Here is a 19,245-nt window from a genome sequence, read left to right on the forward strand (position 1 = left end):
GCAAAAAAAGAAAAAAAACACACAGAAACTTGTAATTACTTGTCATTAAGCCCTACAGAGATCCATTAATCATAATCTTACACGCCGGAGAAACGATTACGGAGCATTTTCAATTACTGAGAGAAAGGCCTCGAGGCTCACGCTAGGCCCGCGCCGCCGCTCCTTCGCTAAACGCCGCTTTCGGCTCCTGATTTACCTTCCTTCCAGCGGCTCTTAGTAAGCCCTGCGAGGCTCCTGACGACCTTTAGCTACCGGTCCGCCCCCCTAAAAACGCCGCCATCAATCATGAGCAGAAGCGCAGACGTAAACCCCCCAGGCCGCGGGGGGCTCCGGTTCGGGTGAACCGTGACGGAAGCCGCGGTGGTGTGGGTAGGAAAGCGTGCGGGGATCACCTGTGAAATTCACTTTCCCCAGCAGGTCCTGGATTTGCGGCGCTATTCCCAGCTTGTACAGGTACAGGCTGAAATAGAACGTAAAGAGAGATGGCCTTAATGTGATGTGACAGGGAGGAGGGGAGGCGTGAACAGACTTGCCCCCATCAAAAGCTCAAATATAAAGATGTTTAAAAAAAAAAACTGTTTTAATCAACTCTTCCTGAAACAATGTGTTAAATAAATTAAGAACAAAAATATCATACGTTTAAACAGCATTTATTCAACAGTTGCCTTCTTAAAATATTATTAGATGGAAAAACATTAAAACAAATTTAAAACAAAGCATTTGATGTTTTCACAAATATAATTCACAACCACCATCTGAATGTATATGTGCTATATAACCCCATGCTACAGGGCGGAGATACAACCAAACAGGCGCAGGAACAGCAGTGCGGACACAAAGATCGGAACACTTGGACCCTACGCAAGACTGGCAAGGGTGTGAGTGGAAACTGCATTAAAATTTAACGGGCCGTTCTGTTTGTGGGTAAATGGGTATGAATTATTGAAGGGCTGGGGGGGGGGGGGGGCGGTGTGTCGCTTGCGTCTACGTGACGAAGCGCGAGCTATCGGGCTCGCATGCAACCTTTGACCCCAGCGGGAGAACACGGGCCTGTAATGCTGAGAGTCTGCCGTCGGGCCTGGCTGGTGGGGGAGGACAAAGGTTTAATTGCATAACCTTGACGGTAACCGCGGCAACACAGCTCGGCTGAAGGGAGCTCCCAGTTCACGGAAGCTTAGTTAAGTTAAATTTAGTTAGGCCCGTTATCTGACTCAGGACACAAGCTTACCCCCCCAGCCCCAACGCCCACGTCTGCGTGCCCTCCGGCACCTCCGGAAATAGCCCCCATGTTTTCTTTTAATTTCATTTCCACGTGTTCCCCCCCACACTCCACCATATGGCACGCTGTAATAACAGTTATTGTCCAACCTAGCGCTGTGACGTTATTATTCTGACCAATGAGAGCACGGCGGAGCTTCAGAGACGCAACGGTCGCCAGCGTCACGGGGTTGGTTCAGGAAGTGAGGCGCAGCCAAGAGCGTGGCAGCACGAGATCGGCGAGCGCCGTCGGCCCGCGGAGGAAGGAAGCACTTCCTCAGAAGGCCCGTCAGAGCACAAAAAAACAACCGCGCTTTTCTTTTTGGCGGGAAGACACCGGCACAAAGATCTTTCACATGTCAAACTTTTACAAGTCTGTGAAGAGTCAGAAGGCTCTATAAAAACATTCAGAAATCAAATTTAAAAACACAAACCTGACCGACAAGCAACTGTAAGGCTGGTAATGCATTTCCTGTCATTCTGTCAGGTCTTGTTTAAACACACAGAAGATTTTCTACTCATCCCCCACTTGGGGGCAACAGGGACCCGTTCTGTACACAGCGCACGCCAGGTTTTACCTGCCATCGGAGGGCGGTGTTTCTCAGTTTGTTTGGCCTGTTTGGGATTTTCACAGAATCTCGCATCAACTTTGCAAAGATCAATATTAGAAAGGTCATTTGCTTGCACAATTGCATTTCAGCATCGACTGCACCACAGTCACGTAGACTCCACCGCGGTCCAGTCATATTTATGATATGAGCAATGTCATTTATACAGTGAATATGGGCATGCAGGAGCGGCCTTGTTTGAACTTGCATAGTGAACTAAAGGCTACTCTGACATCACATCAAGCTCTGTAGCGTCAAATGCTGCAGGAATCCCAGATTCACACAATCCAATCAGGCAGCAAACTGAGACAGAAAGTCGGTAGCCGATTCGCGACGTCATTTATATGGAGTTGCATGGAGGCGGGAAATTATATCCTGTACACAGTGGTGGGCTGAGGCAAACTCAGCGCCTAAGAACCAAAGAACACGTATGTTCCGTGTGCTCGTGTTCCCGCCACATTCGCGGCCTTGAGCGGACTTTAGAATGTCACGGGTCCATTTACGCGACGGGCGAACGCTCAGCGTTTCAGACGATCTCACCCGCCGGGTACGCGTGACCCATCGTTCATCGGAATTAATCAGAGGTCAAGCAAACTTTTAAACTGTACACGAGGTCCCAGTGCAAAACTACCTGCTGAACTTTTCAATAACAATAACACAATTCAGAGTTCAAATGTGCATTTACGCAGCAGAAAACGAGCATCATTTCCAAAATTAAAATGAGAACTGAAAGAGTTTTAGAGTCCCGGACATTCAAGAGTTGTGTCATTTCAAGTCACTCAAGATGTCAATATGGATTTAATTATGGGATGGTCAGAATAAATACCACCGATTATATTTCCTGCTGTGTCACACCAGACCACACACACACTGACAAAAAAGTTGTATAATCATAGCTTCATGTTGGTGGTATATTACCAAACAACTGCAAGAGCACAAATTGTGGTAAACACACATTTTGTGATTATGCGGCCCTGTTAAAGTGAGCGATTGTACACACCTTGCACACAAACCAGGCATGTAAACCTAGCGCATAAGCCCTGTGAACAAAAGAGCTTATGCTTACTGTCAGGTCACCAGCAGCACATCTCCCATGCCCTATCATGAGGGGAAAAGTGGAGCACACACAGGGCAGTATAATGCTATACACAACAGCTGCGTTACAGACCTCCGCCTATTGTTCTCCTGCACCAGTGAGAAAGCAAAAAAAGAGAAGGGATGCACACAACTGTGAAATTACACAAACACCTTTATAATATTTGATCTACCTTAACAAAAAAGAAAAAAATTCATAAAAATAATTCATAAGCCCTACAGATAGAGGTTTTCAATTTTTGTCATTTCTAATTTTAATTTCTTAATTGTTCATATTATTTTATATGGACAAAGGAAACCAACTAAATAAAACTATGCCTTTACAGGTCATTCTGTATATTTAGGTAGATGTCTTATGCACTGATATTCAATGGTGGAGTAGAATGAAAAAAAGCAGGTTCAAACTGACAGATGACTGCACATAATAACGTTTGAGACTTGGAAACAGCCATCTGGCTCAAAGCATGCTGGGAACATTTTTTATCTGGCAGGGGGGAAAAAAGCACTTTTTCTGAGACATAAAAGCAAATAACTCCACACCCTTTTAATTTGCAGCCACCTAACTGGAGTAAAGTGTCCAAGTACACTTTACTACAGAGCAATTTGAAGGCGTGGCCTAAATGGGCTCAAGGACTTTACTGGACTTTTATGTAGAGCATGAAGGACACTCTGCAGCATGGACTGGGCTCAACCTTTTATTTTATTATGCCTTCATTAAATATACTACATGTAAGGCGGGGCCTGAGTCACATGACTCAGTCTTACACAGGCGAGGTGAGGGTGAGGGTGCACGATAAGCCAGAAAAGGCATATCACCTTGTGTTTGTTAAAGCAAAAGAGCACATTTTATTTGTATATACCGTGCCCTTCAAAATTACTGGCATCGTAGTGTTGCCTTTAGCAACAGCCCAACAATGTGTAAATGCAAAAAAAAAAAACCAAAAAACCAGGTGTATAGGTTTACATATTTCACTGGAGATTTCATATGCTGTTCAACAATATCATCCTACTTCTGGTGTCAAACCCACCACTGGTGAGTGAGAAGAAAAAAAAATTGGTCTCACCTGACCATAAGGCTCAGTTCCAACTGAAGTTCTGCATTAGAATTTCACTTCCTTCATTTTGAGAAACTTACTGGGAACCGCATCATTCCAGAACAGATTTCTAACTTAGAGGCTCTGCCAAATGTTAGGGCCTGAAGCATCTTTTTTCCCTTAAAAACTGTATCTGCTACCTCGGCAAGGACAATAGCCCAGTCCACAAGCAGAATCAGTGGGTTTGATTTAAGCCTATTGTGTGTCATCCAAAGAGTAGGAATGTCTAAAAACTATGCACATATATCTTTTGACTGCTTTATAAATCCAGGAACAGGAGCACTGGTGACGTGGAAACTACATTACTCAAGCCTAGACTCAAGACACCATTTGTTAATGAGAGAGGACATGAAACAGTCCAGGTTCCACCACTTGACAAATGGCGAAGGGAAAACATATCTGTTTACAGGAAATGACTCAACGCAGACAGGAAGCCCCCTATCGGCTTGATGGGTCGGCCTACAGCAGCCTGAGTTCAAGTCCTGGACATACACAAACCTGTTCCATGATTTTTTTTTTTTTTACAATATTTTAGATGTATAAATTCCCACCTGATTCTGCTTTTAACATAAAAAAGACTGTCTTACCTTAACGCATGTATGCAGTATATCACCCTGGGCATGTTTTTACGATCGTACACGTCAGTCGTTTCCGGATAGAATATCTGAAAAGGTGAATGAACCACATTAGTCCCTATAATTCTGTTGATCTTTATGTCATCCTTATAATCCTGTACAAAAATGTACCGGTGCAAATGGTGGAGATACAATGGGACTCAACATGTAGCAAAAGACCCACAAACCATACAGAAACGAGTTGAGAATACAGCAGAAATTTCTGTCTGTTTCTTATTAAATAGTTCAAAGCAGAAAATAGATGCATATGCATAGATCACAATAGATGCATAAATGAACATGAGTGCCTCAAATAGACAAGAAAAGCTGAAACAATTTTCTCCACACCACATTGAGTGCAAGTGAACTAAGCCATCCTTCACTATTTCATCAGTCTGTTTTTACTACTGCTGATGTATTTATTACTATTCTTAGTTTATGTCATGTGACAATAAGCAGACATGCCTGACAAGTCCCTCAAACACTGCTCACCTCATTTCAATACGGTGTGGACTGAAACCTACGAGAATCTACTCATGACACATAATAACAACAGATGCTAGTTTATAGCATCTCTTTCAACGGGCATACATTATGCATCGCGTGCAGTTTATGAGTTCAGTGATATGTTGAGTTAGTGTACATCAAGAGTCACGCAACACACACACAAGCTCCATTCTGGGCCAGGGCTGATGAAGGGTATGGTGTGGATTGTGAGGGGAGGTCTCTGTGAATATCACTCCAGGTTCGTGCCGTGGGAGCGGAGCCCTAATCTGCGGGACGGCTGGGCGGGTCTAACGGCGTCTGTGGCGTCTGACACCGTGTGAGAAAAAGCAGCTTCCTGCAGGACTGTCGTCCAGATCCCGCCGGTTTCCCCAAGCTGCTCTCTCTCTCTCAGGACCTCCACCAGACCGCGCCAGACCAGACCGCCATTTCCCAGCAGGCCCTGTGGCTGGACACGGGCGCTGACCCCCTACGCCCGCAGCTGCGCTCACACGCAGGCAGGGGTCCGCTCAGCAGGCTATTTACAATGTCATGACTACGCTTCGACTTGTTAAGATCAAGCGACGCAGATGACGTAAGCCTCCGCATCATTCTATAGCCCTGCATTTCTCTCTCCTTTTCTTCTGTCTTCTCTTGTAAATAGCACATTTATGTCAATCCTAGCAACACTTAACAGATTCTCAAGCTAAATGGGAAGGTTTAGGCAAAAAGCAGATCACCTCCAAGTTATGAGTCCATTAAAGCATCACAACGATTAAATTTTACAAAGGTAATGTTTCACACAGTTAAAAGCTCAAAATACGTAGTTGTACTTGAAAAAGTACAAAAAATTGAGGCGTACTGAAGAACTACGCCATACATTCTGCAGACAGACCTGCTCTGAGAAACACCCACCTGACTAAAACCCACACCCCTGGGCAACAATGCAACCCCCACTGGTGCAACGCTGCAGCTAACCATGCATCACCCTAAGGATAGCTAACACCGCAGTCTGGAGGAACGCTCAGGAGAAGGCGGTCTGTAGCTAAGGAGAAGACGGAGGTCTGTATCTAAGGAGAAGAAGGTGGTCTGTAGCTAAGGAGAAGACAGCGGTCTGTAGCTAAGGAGAAGACGGCGGTCTGTACCTTGGGCAGTCCCACAGACTCCATGGCTCTCAGCCACTGCACTGTGTTGTCCGTGTGTCGAAAGTGAAGTCCCGTGCGCTGGAAACAATTCAAACAAAAGCAGCGTCATTTCTGTACTGTAGCAGGGATTTTCTGCGAATTAAGGGGCTCTCTGTACTGGATTAAGAGCTTCTGAATCTCTCAAAAACAGTAAGAGGGACGAGAAAGAGGATCAGTGATGCGTCTATGGAGACTGCGCAGTTACTTCTTGCTAGCTTGTGACGTCCATGAGAAAATGGCCAATTTACTGCAGTTACACTGTTGCTTAGTAAGCAAAGCCGTGTAATTTACACAGTCATGTAATTTATACTGCATAATATGCGAGTAAATCCCTATGATTAACATAATATCTTAAGCATTGGCTGGAAGTATCAATCATTTCTATGGGGACTGGTTCACAGTATAAGCTGTTTAAGAGGAAAATAAGCATCTGCTTTATGCTCCATTTCAAAGCACACTTACAGCAGAACCACACTATCTCCTCCGCATATTAACGTCATGATTCAACATTAGCGCACTTTATACCCATTCTTGAAGAGGTTTAATTTCATGTAAAGGACTGATGTATGTACAGCAATATTGGTTAGGGGACATGAATAAGTACTAAACACTTTTATGAATAGCTTGAAGAAGTCATATAATGTTAAAAAAATGTGAAGAGACAGACATTTTGAACAGAAATGAATCACACCAGAGAGGACGATGAACTCAGCATGGGAAAATGTACAGTAAATCACTGACACGGGGCAGGCATTCAGCTCTTTTTCACGTCATTATAACAACGCTGACGATAAAGTGCTTTGTTCAGGTCACCCATATACCAGGTCTTATCACATTATTGCCGTGACCTCTGACCTTTGCCCTCTGCCCTCTCTATGGATGCTAGCGGTCTTTTCCCGGGCAGTGTGTGACTCGTGTCCTGGGAGAGAGTGTGTGTTTGGTTCTGTGCTGTCAGCACAGCTGCTAGGCTGCCCTTCCCGCCCCCGTCGCTCCCCAATGGGGGGTTGGGGGGGGGGGGCGCTCTGCAGGAAATGGGACATCTATGGTGGGGATGGGATTGGGCCCAGGGCTTCCTGTTTGACACTGTGCAGTGTGGGGCTCCAGACAGACTTCCAGATGTGCAGCAGCCGCGCTTCCCCTGTAGGCTGGCTTTGGAACGTCCATCAAAACGCTTCACCGATTTTCACGTCAGGCCTGATGAACTCCGGAAAGTTCTGTTAAGTTTTGACTAAACTGCCCCTATGGGAGTGCACCATCCGTGAATTCAGATACAAAGTTATTTAAGGAAAAATATTATTAATGCTACTTTCTGTCAGATATAAGGTGTGTGAGAATCACGCCCGCAAGGTGTTATGGTGTTGATTTACCCACCTTATAACGCGCTTGGTCTCTGTCGTAGATCTTCTTTTCGGACACCATCTTGGGAGCGAAGAACGTGGCGAGTTTGCCCAGGTAGACTCCGTTGCGAAGGCCCTCCTCCAGCTCCGTGGGGGGCGGGAGCTCCTCCTCCAAGCAGGCCTCCATCCACCTGAGCGGGGACGGAAGAGACACCGCCATCAGACCGTGTTCTGGAACACGTCCCTGAACACTCTCAAACCAACACGCCCCGGAACACTCTCAAACACATGCCTGATTGTCCAGCAAAGGGCTGTCCAACCCTGTTCCTGCAGATCTGCTGACCTGCAGGTTTTAACTCCAGCCCTAACAAATTGCACCTCATTCAACAGCTAGCCATCAGGTTGAGCTGCTAATTAGAAGAAGAGTCAGGTGTGCCAAATTAGGGTTGAAATGAAAACTGGCATGTCTCTCACCCTGTAGCAAAAGGACGGAAGGATAATGACATAATGTTTTATTGATCGTCTTCTTCTTAGACTGCGGCAGCGTTACTACTTCAGGCCAAAACAGATTGCAATTAATATAAAACACCCACCTGAGTGTAACTACAAGGCTGAGATTTCATACAGTCTGTCAGTTAGCCGTTAGAGTCTTCAATCATTATAATCATGCCGACCGGGGGAGTCAAACTCCAGCCCTGGAGGACATGCGGTGTCTGCAAGTTTTTATGGTTTCCTTTCAATCGGCAGCCAATTAAGGCCTTGGAGACAAAGTGTGTTTGACAGTTTAGCCAATCAATGACTTACACTAAGCACTCAGGGGCTGAAACACACTGAAAAACAGCAGTCACGGCAGTATCTGACTGTCAGATACCAATAATACAAACAATTCAGTAGAACGCAAAGTGAAATATATTAGTCTGCATGCGATGACACGGACAGCAAATCTGTCTCGTCAGTACTAAACTAGAGTTACGTAGCTCACAATTTGATTAACATAATCAAACTATGATCCAATGATCATAAACTATGATCCAAAGATCATAAACTATGGTTCAAAGATCATAAAGCCTGAGAGGAAAAGTTGTGTTCCAAGTGATATGATTCTGATTCTCTTCATGCTGACAGGATACAGCATAAATTATTAATTATGATTATGACATTTACAAATATTTATAGAATAAACGACCAGTTTTTGAAAGTGAGATCATGTAACCCTCCCTCATTTGTCGAACTGTTACCACAGAAACGCACAGGAAAAATAAACGCAGCCTTGGACTGTCCCTGGCCTCTGACCCCACGTCCCACCGGCAGAGTTATCTGTCCAAAGAGACGGAACCGCTCCACAACCCCCCCGCCTGAATGCTGGGAAAACTGCGAGTTCGGCCCGTTTTCGCGGTACGCGGTTTGAGCGTCGCCGCGCCGACGTTTACCTCAGCAGGAGGCGGGCCGAGCACGGTGAGCCGATTCGGCAGCACAAACTGGGCTAATAGGCGATTACGTGACGATCCCTTCTATCCCTAACCGCGCACGGCTTTCACACCTCACAGCCACGAGAACGCTGTGGCCTGACACCGACGGCATCCGGTTACCGTGGCGGCTCCCGCTAGCCGCGGCTAAGGGCCCTCATTGGCCGGTACTCGGCGCCGCCCCCCTACGCGGCTCGCGCCCGTGCAGGTAAAGCCGTTCAGTCCCCCTCCCTGCTCCTGAGAACTCCAGGCAGGAGCAGGACTGGGAAAAATCCCACGTGGGCAAAGATAAACCTCCTGAAACACCAGCTCTATCTCTCAGTATCAAACCAAGCTCTACGCGCTACAGCTACACTCTGTGCTGAAAGTCAGCAACCAAAGCCAATATTGACTCTGTTTTCTTCACAGGACGCAGGTACAGGGTTTCGCATTACTGGAAGCGGCAGGCTACGGGTCCCTTTGAACCTGGGATTGATGAAGAGGCTGGCAAACTTTGGAGCATTTCATTGGCACGGCGACCCGTTTTCCTCCAAAATAAACGAGCTCTTTGGTAACAGCGTGTTGAAAAAAAGCTTGGCTCTGTGTGATGTATGGCATCAATCTAGTGCGACAGAGTTACCATTGTATCCTTTTCCGCAAACAGAACAGACAATTATGGATTTGTGAGACGACAAAGGGGGCTATTATCTGTATGGGTATTCTGTATTAAGGAAAGAATGAGCAAGACGGCTCACCACACTCCAGCAGCTGCTGTGCGTCCACTCATTGTTCTTTGTTGCGCCCGAGCATCTTACAACAGCGATGTGTTACACTTGTACGCAAAACCGATATATCTCACCTTCTGCCATTGTTTCTAACAATAGTGATGTTACGCTTGCACACCAAGCCAATATATCTTGCATGCGTCCATTGTCACCTTCTTCCATTACTTTTAACCAACTGAAATACACCGTAGGTGTGTGCGCCAAATTAACCTTCACACGCCAACGAGAAGCCTACGTATCACTAAATTCTGAACAGAGTTACACTTCATTGTGTATCTCAGATTAAACAAATATATATATTATGAACATGCTATGTGTACATCAAACAGTATATCAATTATTTTATTAATTCCCAAATTAGTGCATTACCTTCAAAGAACTTGTGTGGTTAGGGCCAAAGCCAATGACAATGCAAGGACTACCAGCAATACAAATCAGACAGTGATCTGTCAGCAACAGAGTGCAGAGTGTATATTGACAAAGATCATTAAACTCAAAGGCAGTGCAATGCCTCTTTCCCTTGAGTTATGCAATGCAGGGGAACCAGCAGACATAATCTATTACAAAACAGGTTCTCAAACTTTACTGCCACGCAACCTGAATGCATGCAGATACATCACATTGTTGACTGAAATGCAAGCACGTAAGGAGTTCGAGAAACCCTGTGCTGGGAACTAAAATTTTAGTGACATTTAGCACTGAGACAAGTGGACATTGTTAAGGCACCTACACTTGGTACAGTGCAGGGCCTGGCTCAGCCCAATCAGTTTTCAGTCAGCCAGTTCAAGCCTCCTCACACAAAACTGAACTATTGCCTCCTCACTTAATGAGCCCATAGAAAGTATTTTTATAGACAGGAGACAAAAAAATTATACTGTATATCTTTTTTTTGAAACATCTAAAATTAACATCGTAATAACATTCGTATTTGACGTTCTAAAAGGGACCGATATGGTCAAGTCATAAAAGACTGAGCTAAGATAAAATAAACACAGATTATGTATTTTTGTTGTATATGGTGTGTATCGTTCTAAATATGAAAAAAAACCGAAAACAAAGCTGCTTCACAATGGGAGGTGACATTCTGTTTTCATTCAGGGATGTCAAAGGGATGACGCCAGGGGCTCGTTTTAAAAGGGATCATTAATTCTTCATCAGAGGAGAGCGTAGAGCAAAACCCTTTACATAATTCACAGTTCAACAGAGCTGCAGCCAAATGCATGATGACAAAGTATTACTGAAGAGACACAGAAAACAAATACTGCGATTATCTTTACATAGTAAATGATCATGTACAAATACAACAAAAACACGTACAGTAAGAAACACAAACACCGCTTGCAAGTTAACGAAACATTTTTTAATCAGTTTTTTTCCTGCAACTATTACCTAATATTACAGTAAGTGTGTTATCCTGTCAGTATAGTGTAGTGTTTGAATGAGTGCCTGTAGAGTTGGAGAAAACTCAGAAGCACCGAAGGACATGGTTTCGCTGGCTGAGTCATGGGGGGTCTTGGGCATCTGAGGTGCTCAGTGAAGCCAAACTTTGGGGGGAAAAGGAAAGCAGGCATTCTGCCAGAGCCCAAAATGCAATGCCGTGGTTAGGGTGCGTGTCCAAACCCAGATCCAGCATTGAGAAATGCAAAAATCAGGGGGCGTGTCCAAACCCAGACCCGGCACTCAGAAATGTGCAGATCAGGGGGCGTGTCCAAACCCAGACCCTGTATTCAGAAATGCGCAGATCAGACGCTGCATACAGATTTTTTGTTGACTAATGATATTCAGAAGAGACTCAGGAGATGAGGTTAGCGGAGAGCATGAAATGAGAAATGAGTAATTTGTAATAAGGGTAATTTGTTGCGCAGAGTAACGTGCATATTAATGCATCTGGCAACACACTGACAGATGTCGACAGTTCGTCTGCACCCCCCCACCCCCTCCCTTCCGAATCCAGATGAGATCATTATCTTGGCTGAACAGGCACAGAAACAGACACTGATGGTGCCGTCTCTGCAGACGCCTGCACTGGTCCCACAGGATGCCCCTGGTCATTTTAACAGATGATAAACCAAAAGTATCAGATCGTCTGAGACTTTTGATCTCTGACTGTTTAACTAAACACTCCCCCCTCCAATTTTATTTTACTATCGCGAGGTCACATCCCTGGCCCTTCACAAAACCAGGCAAAAACACCCAGATCCTGCTAACACAAAACCAGGCTGAAAACCCTGCTAATGTCCAAGATCCACAAATATGGCTGGAAAATCTCAGAACTTTGTTTGAACAAATCTTTCCTAAGTTTCCAGTTATAGTTCATAACAGTTTCCAGTATTAGTTCAAACAGTTGCTGACTGTACGCATTTGCCTTCCATTAATTGCCTCCCTCTGGCTGAAATGTTTAAAGGGAATATTTTTTGAATATTCTGACTGTTTGACAGACACAAATCATATTATATCCTGCACACTGGACAAAAAATGTGGGGCTCCAACTGTTATTATGATTTTTATTGTCATCATGACTATGGGGTTTATAAAAATCGGTATTTTCTGAATGTTATGTATAAAAATGACTAATGATCATGTTTTCTGTAACAATTATGTTCAGCCATCAGATTTTACAGTGCAGAGGTGACTCTCTTGCGTTACAAGTGAGTACTGACATACTGGAGGATGCAGATAACATAGTGAGCCAGTAAAACCCAGTGTTTAATAAACATGGAGTTGAAAGATATGATCCCTCTTAATTATGGGCTGTGATCAAAAACCTGTGTGGTGGATTAGGCGCAGTGTGTCTCCGGATTCTGAGAAGCCTGCTAATTACATCCCGGGTAAGATTATTAGCAAATTAGATGGGGTTAGACCTGGAGGAAGTCCTGCTAAACGGATCATGTTAGAACACGGGAGATTTGTATCACAACATGAAAACATCACAAACGCATCAGTAAAGGGGGAAAGTCACTAAGACTGGTGTAAGCCATCAGGCTTTGTTCACTGAAATATTCCTGATCTAAAACCTGAGTTTTCTGCAGGGGGGGTCACTGGGCAGACATGATTTGTGATGATGTGAAGACTATGCATAGATTTGGCAGAATATTTTGAGAAATAAAACTTATGGTGTGTGCCTTCTGAATGCCTTTGAGCCTGGGTGGGGGTCCCTGGGGGATCAAAAAAGGTTGAAGTTCCCTGTTCTTCTAAAGGTCTTGCTTATAAATCTTCTGGCTCTGTAATGTAGATTTTTAGTGGAAGGGAAAACCGCATGTACTGATACAGGCAGACTTACAGGGCTTTTGAGCCAAAATGGCAAGCTTGTGCTTTGGTCCTCTTGTTTTACAGTACACGTTCTAACTTCAAAATGGCTGATGCGATTCCAGACTAGGCTAGTCTGCACATATACTGGTCAAACCCCTGCATGTGTGCAATATGACACTTCAACTGACGACTCTTTGAACTGATAGGATGAATCAAAGGAAAATAATTACAAACATCTGGTATTGGAACAGACACATGTCAGATAGAGCGGTGATAACAGTGACAAAAATCATGGCCTCCCCATTCATGCTGTGTCCTTATCAGCGACCTGCGTTTCCTCAGCAACCAAACTAAAGAACTACAAGGCCCTAAGTGCACTGAGCTGAAACCTCTGAATTGACAGAAGTTGCTTAATAAGAGATTCCACATTGCAGTGGCCAGTGCGAGTTTCACAATGTCAACTGACAATCATGGCAAACAATATAAACCTTTGGTTCTAAATCTAAATCTTTTTAAAGTGCATCGGGTTTCGAGGTACTTATAATGCAGGGGAGGTCATAATTCTATTATTATGGATGTTCGGCATCCATGGTATGCAAACCATAGAAATCTTTAAACATGCTGAGTTCTGTTAATAATCTGCTAACCATTTCAAGTTGACCTCAGCACTTGACTGGCTTGGAAGCACATCGCTAACTGGGAAAGCAGTACCTGTAGGTCTCGCTGTAAGTTCACGCAAATTCTCCTACAACAGAAAACAGTGTCCCACCACATCGAGGTCTCCATGTTCAAGATCTGTCCCAAAACTGGCTGCGTAAGCTCTTAAGGGGGAAATGTCTCTCTTTCAATACGCCTGACAGAAAAGGACGGGTGTTGCCATCCTAAACAGTGCCTCGGAGAGTAATCTGAACGCCGCTGTACTGACAGTGGATCAAAACTGAAATCAATTTTTCCATCGTGTTGGGTCTGGTATTTATACAGGAAGTGGCTGCCGCAATGAGATTAAGTTCTTTGCAAAGATTGCAGCCAGACAGTTTGCCTTTCTGAGGTTTTAGAGTTCAGTGTACAGTAAGCTCTCCCTCAATACCAGCTCGCCTCTGCCATAAAAACAGCCATCTTCCCTGGTATGAAATCTGAGGGACATCTTTAATTACTGCCACTGCTTTCCCTCCTCTTTTCCCTACCCTACCTTTCCTCCATTAGCGCTCCACTCCTGCGCTCGTTCACCCCGTCTTAAAGATGCACATTTAATTAAAGCGGGGGGGTGGGGAAAAACCACAGTGCTCGGACCCAACGTTCCGGCACATCCCTTGGTTCATTAAAAGGCCCCACGAGCCACTCTCTGGCACTAGAAACTCAAGGCCTGTAGCCTAGTCGTATCAAACAAAATAACAAGGTGCGCGTTGGGGACGCTGGGTTTGATATGCAATCCTACATGCATGAAATGTGGCGAATGTAGGGCTAGTTAAAAACCAAGCTGCTCATGGAAATTCTGCTTGGCTGATTGCATTTCTCATTCATCTAAGTGCACAAACAAACCCAGTTAGTACATCTGCGCTTGACTTCAATATAGCTGACTAAAGTCCCTCCAGACTTGATCTTGTTTTCTAATGTACATGGGAACACTAGGGTATAGTTTAAACAACTAACAAGGTAGGTCAATACGCTTCTAGTGCGTCAATGCTTGTTTTCACAGATTTATATACTGCAATGAAAAGCAATCCATTTCTCAAATACTCCTGGCACTTATTGTAATACAAGCCAGGCGCCAGCCCTTATCCATTACACCCTCAAATAAGATAATGTACTGTAATTTAATTTCTAAATATTATTTAAAATGAATATCTGATAACAAAACACAAATAGCAAAAAATTCCCAAAGCAAATTTCAATAACTACATATGATGTTATAGTGTGTATAACATTATATCAGCTGCATAGTATGCAGGCTCAATAAGACATAGGCTATGTTACCATCCCCTGAAGTATTTGTGCTTCTTGATCAACATACAGGCAGCCACCCTTTAAGGCAATGATAATACTACACCCTTCTATGCATCTTCCCTTAACCAGAAAATTATCAAGGATAACACCCTTCCTCTCTCTACAGACCACAAGCGGCTGATTCACCCAGCCAATGCCCTGAGACTATGCCGCCGTTCTGGGGAGGGAGGAGTTGTACCCAGAGTAATGTGGCATGGGCGTGTGTCAAAAACCGGAAGTCGTCTGGTTTTGTGCGTGCAAACGAGATATGGGGAATATGGGTACTGATTCTGAAAGATTCTGTGGTTTCAGGGTGGAGTCTCTCACACAAAAACTGTGAGACAACAAATTGCTACAGTGGAAGCTGGTGGTGAGGGGGTGTTCGAACTGACGTGCGTGCACAGTCAAAAAATCTACATCTACAGTCGTCATAGGCCGCGACCCATTCACTGATGTGTTAGAAAAACTATAGTCTGGCTTAGCATCAGAAAGTATCAAACTGTGGAGGCCTTTTTGGCACATCTCAGATATCCCAGCACATAAAATAACACTTTATAATAAATAAGACTAATCTTCCATCCTCACGCGAAGGCAGAAATGAGTCACTTTCAGTTTCGTGCACAAGCCAACGTGCTGATGACTCCGGTATTGGCAAAATGTCCACATTATTGAGTGTGTGATGATGGGCAGGTGATCCTAGCCCTGCTCCAACACTAGCAGCTAATCTAAAACGTATTCATCGGCGCAGTCGCTTTGTACCGCATCGGTTTCGAACCTCGGCTGTGTGCTGGCGGTTAGCTGCAATGGCACAGCTCCAGGAAAGTGGCCTGTGGAGGATTTAGCTCCCGTTTCATTTAGTGAATGGCTTTTAGAGGCAACTTAACTAGGAGAGGTGCCCAGTTACAAAGAGACATGCAATCTCTTTCAAAATGAAGGTAATGAGTTCACATCATTAGCACTCCAGTGAAATAGTTCCGTTCCCTTAAATGACTTAACTGAACAGGGGGATGACACTGGACCGAACACTAAAGGACAGACGGTAGCCTAAACCTGATGTCCGTACTGCAGTTTTGGCTCCTTTAGTGCGGAAATCGCTGTTCGGTGGGACCAAATTCTGAAAACCCTTTTGCATCTTTCATAGAAAATGGGATTGAAAATAATCCATGCACAAAATGGCTATTCTGGATATTACAGTGTGGCAGATCATGTGACAGTCAAAAAGTGAGGGCGTCAGCCACACTGTGGTCATACCCAGAGTATCGCACAGCCTACAGGTTTACGATCACAAAAAAACTCAGATCTTTGCTTTCCTCAGCGGTTTAGTCATTTCACAACATTACAACCACCCGTTAAATGAAACAGTTTTCATACCCACTGATTACTTTAGCCTCCAAAGAATAAAATATATTGTCACTGCAAGTCACCGCACTCTTTGCTAACATGGCCTCATAGTAATCCATTGTGTCGTAACAGAGGCGCTGTCTAATCTGTGCTAGCCAAGAAGGAGAGCCTCGCTCATTATAACCAGTTGGACGATGCCACACCAGCCGCTGTATTTATCTGTAAGGAGAAATATGCACTCTCTGAAATGTCAGTCTGATGTATGTGAGCACCTGACAAAACTGAACTAACACAAAGAGCTAACAAAGCTGAGGATGTTGGGCAGAGACAGAGAGGGAGGAAGAGGTGCCTGGGGAGGTCATGTCACAGGAAACATTTGGGAAGACCTGTTTATTATTCATTAAAAATGTATTTATTAGGCTACTTACTAAAACCCTAGGAGCAAATGCTGGGTGGTGCCAGCTTTCTGTATTATACTGTATATTTCTATGTGCTAGAGGTTCACTGTACGCCTGAACCAAATGTCATGAATATGCAGTGGGCTGCAAACCTTTTGTTACAGTAGGCTGCGTTTTGGCATTGGGAATGAATAAAATGGGCCTCGGTGCAGTTTTTTGGACAAAGGCCTGAAGATGTGATGAAACCTCTGTTCTTGCCTTTCCTATTCTGAGTGCTAGGCTACTTTCTGGAAAATCACACATCCCTCAGGGAAGCATCTCAAAATGTACAAGACCTTAAAATAGCCTCAAATTTCCCAATGGTGAAGTTAACCTGCACTGGCCTCAAATAAATAAAAATGACGAATTGTGTTCTGCGGCGGAAACGACACAGATTATGGAATAAGAAAATCAGACCGCTATGCAACTAGCATGACCAGCCCATATAATCCATACCGTTCTAAATCCCCTGGCTTGGCAACTGTTAAGTCCTTTAGCGGGAGAGTTTGTAAGGTTCACAGAGGACAGAGGAAAAGAACAGTGGCAGGAAGAGCCGAGAGCAGCACAGACGGAGTCCTTGCTGATCAGAGGAACAGCCCGTAAGCACAGCTATGCTGAGTGAAGGTGCTGTCCATTACATTAACTTCTACACAGAGTACAATGTGCAGAGGACAGAGGACAATGTGCTAAAATGGCGGGGATATTTATTCACCAGCACTACTGTCCTTCAGTTCACCTCAAGTCCCAACGAGATACGCAACAAACACAACGTTAGCAGAGATACAGCATGTTTAACTCAGATAATATGAAAAACAACGGGCAGGCTCTACTCCCAGCCTCACAGATAACACAGAGTACACACACAATGAAGCCTCTCCCCAAGATGCTGACAAGTCCAAAGAACAATCATTTTAATTTAGCGTATAGCATTTGGAGTAATTTGGAGTAAGTATAATGTGCCTTAGACACAGCCAGTAGCCTAGCACCAGGCATCTAAAGCAGACTAGACTTAATACAATTAACCTGATGACAAATAGATGAAGTCAGCATCAGGAGACATCAGAAGCAGCCTTGACTTAATACAATTAACCTGATGAAATTATATAATTAGCAAGCACATTGACAGAAATATCTTTGCATTACGGTTTAATAGTTTCATCTGCAAACTAACCTACAGTAATATACAAGTAGCAGTTTGCTAACAAGTTAACCAATGGCATCCTGCGTACCACTCTGCAAATGCCAAATTTAAGTTTAACTAATGCACTGTACAATGGAAGAACAATATTTTCATTGTTTGGCAACATTTGTTCACAAACAAACCAAATGCACAGATACTTTTATGTTTAAAGTGAAATAGCCTATGTGCTGATGGTTTGGATACTGCCAAAGCTGATCACCAGGATTGTGTAATGGGGGAAAATGAATTGTCACACACTGACACCCATTAACGTGAACAACTGTAAACAAGTATGGTTTGCACAGCAGATCAACTGGATAATCATTAAGGAGGAAGATAACACAATCACCTTGTTGACAATATCAGAAAAGCCTAAATATTAATGATATTGATTGTTTTTCCAACAGCTGTGCTCCAAAACGATTGACTCAAGAGTCATGTAAGGCATCAAATGGTTCTGGATAGTTTGCAGGCTAATGCTATTTTTATTTTTTTATTTTATTTACCTAAAAAAATTTATATCTTTGCACCATGCTTTACGAAATAAGCAGTAAACGTGCACGATCCTATCAGAACCGAAAGAGGAGAGCTAACGTGACTCAGAGAGTTTGGACAGGGAGCCAGCATCAGTGCAGATCTGTGGTCAGATAAGCCAAACTCAGGAACACCGTCCGGCACGCTGTGGCACATCCTGGTGAAGCTACCGAACCCCGCTCCTGACAAGAGCCGCTTCCTGGAGCAGAACAATGCCTCAGCGAATGTCTCACCGACTGCTTCTATGATATTATTTTTAACTGAAACCCCCCTTTCCTGCTATTGTTTAAACCTGCGGCAAATAGGCTATCTGTTCCCTTGCCGTATGAAATTAAACAAGAGTCTATTCCCAGCACACAGGCCATGTATTTTAAGACTCAGCAAGTGCTTCTGTATCCCAAGCTAAATTTTAAACTTTGCTACTGTTAAAAGATGTTATTTTGTTTATTTATTTTTTGATGAGCTAGTTTAAGTCATTTGGCGCAGAATGCATTAGACATTATGTAAAATGTAGCCTATATGTATGTCCACAACCCATCAACAGCGCAACACAAACAGCAAATAAAACACACAATTAGTTCACTACAATTATCAATTTAATAATCTAAAAGTCAATCCA

The 19,245-nt window shown here is 44.0% G+C and overlaps 1 protein-coding gene across 3 annotated transcripts in view; it reads right to left on the minus strand.

Annotated features, from left to right (window-relative positions):
* The window catches only part of iqgap2 (IQ motif containing GTPase activating protein 2), a 62,766-nt gene that overhangs the window by 31,962 nt on the left and 11,559 nt on the right, over window positions 1-19,245 (minus strand). For all 3 annotated transcript variants that reach the window (XM_064296780.1, XM_064296781.1, XM_064296782.1), the window contains 4 exons: window positions 7,707-7,863; window positions 6,297-6,374; window positions 4,642-4,718; window positions 393-460 (listed from right to left, as the gene is read on the minus strand). In XM_064296780.1, the coding sequence (XP_064152850.1) occupies window positions 393-460; window positions 4,642-4,718; window positions 6,297-6,374; window positions 7,707-7,863 (380 nt within the window). The remainder of the gene's footprint in view (window positions 1-392; window positions 461-4,641; window positions 4,719-6,296; window positions 6,375-7,706; window positions 7,864-19,245) is intronic.

The sequence above is a fragment of the Anguilla rostrata genome, chromosome 10, assembly GCF_018555375.3.
Source record: "Anguilla rostrata isolate EN2019 chromosome 10, ASM1855537v3, whole genome shotgun sequence".
NCBI classification, from domain to species: Eukaryota; Metazoa; Chordata; class Actinopteri; order Anguilliformes; family Anguillidae; genus Anguilla; species Anguilla rostrata.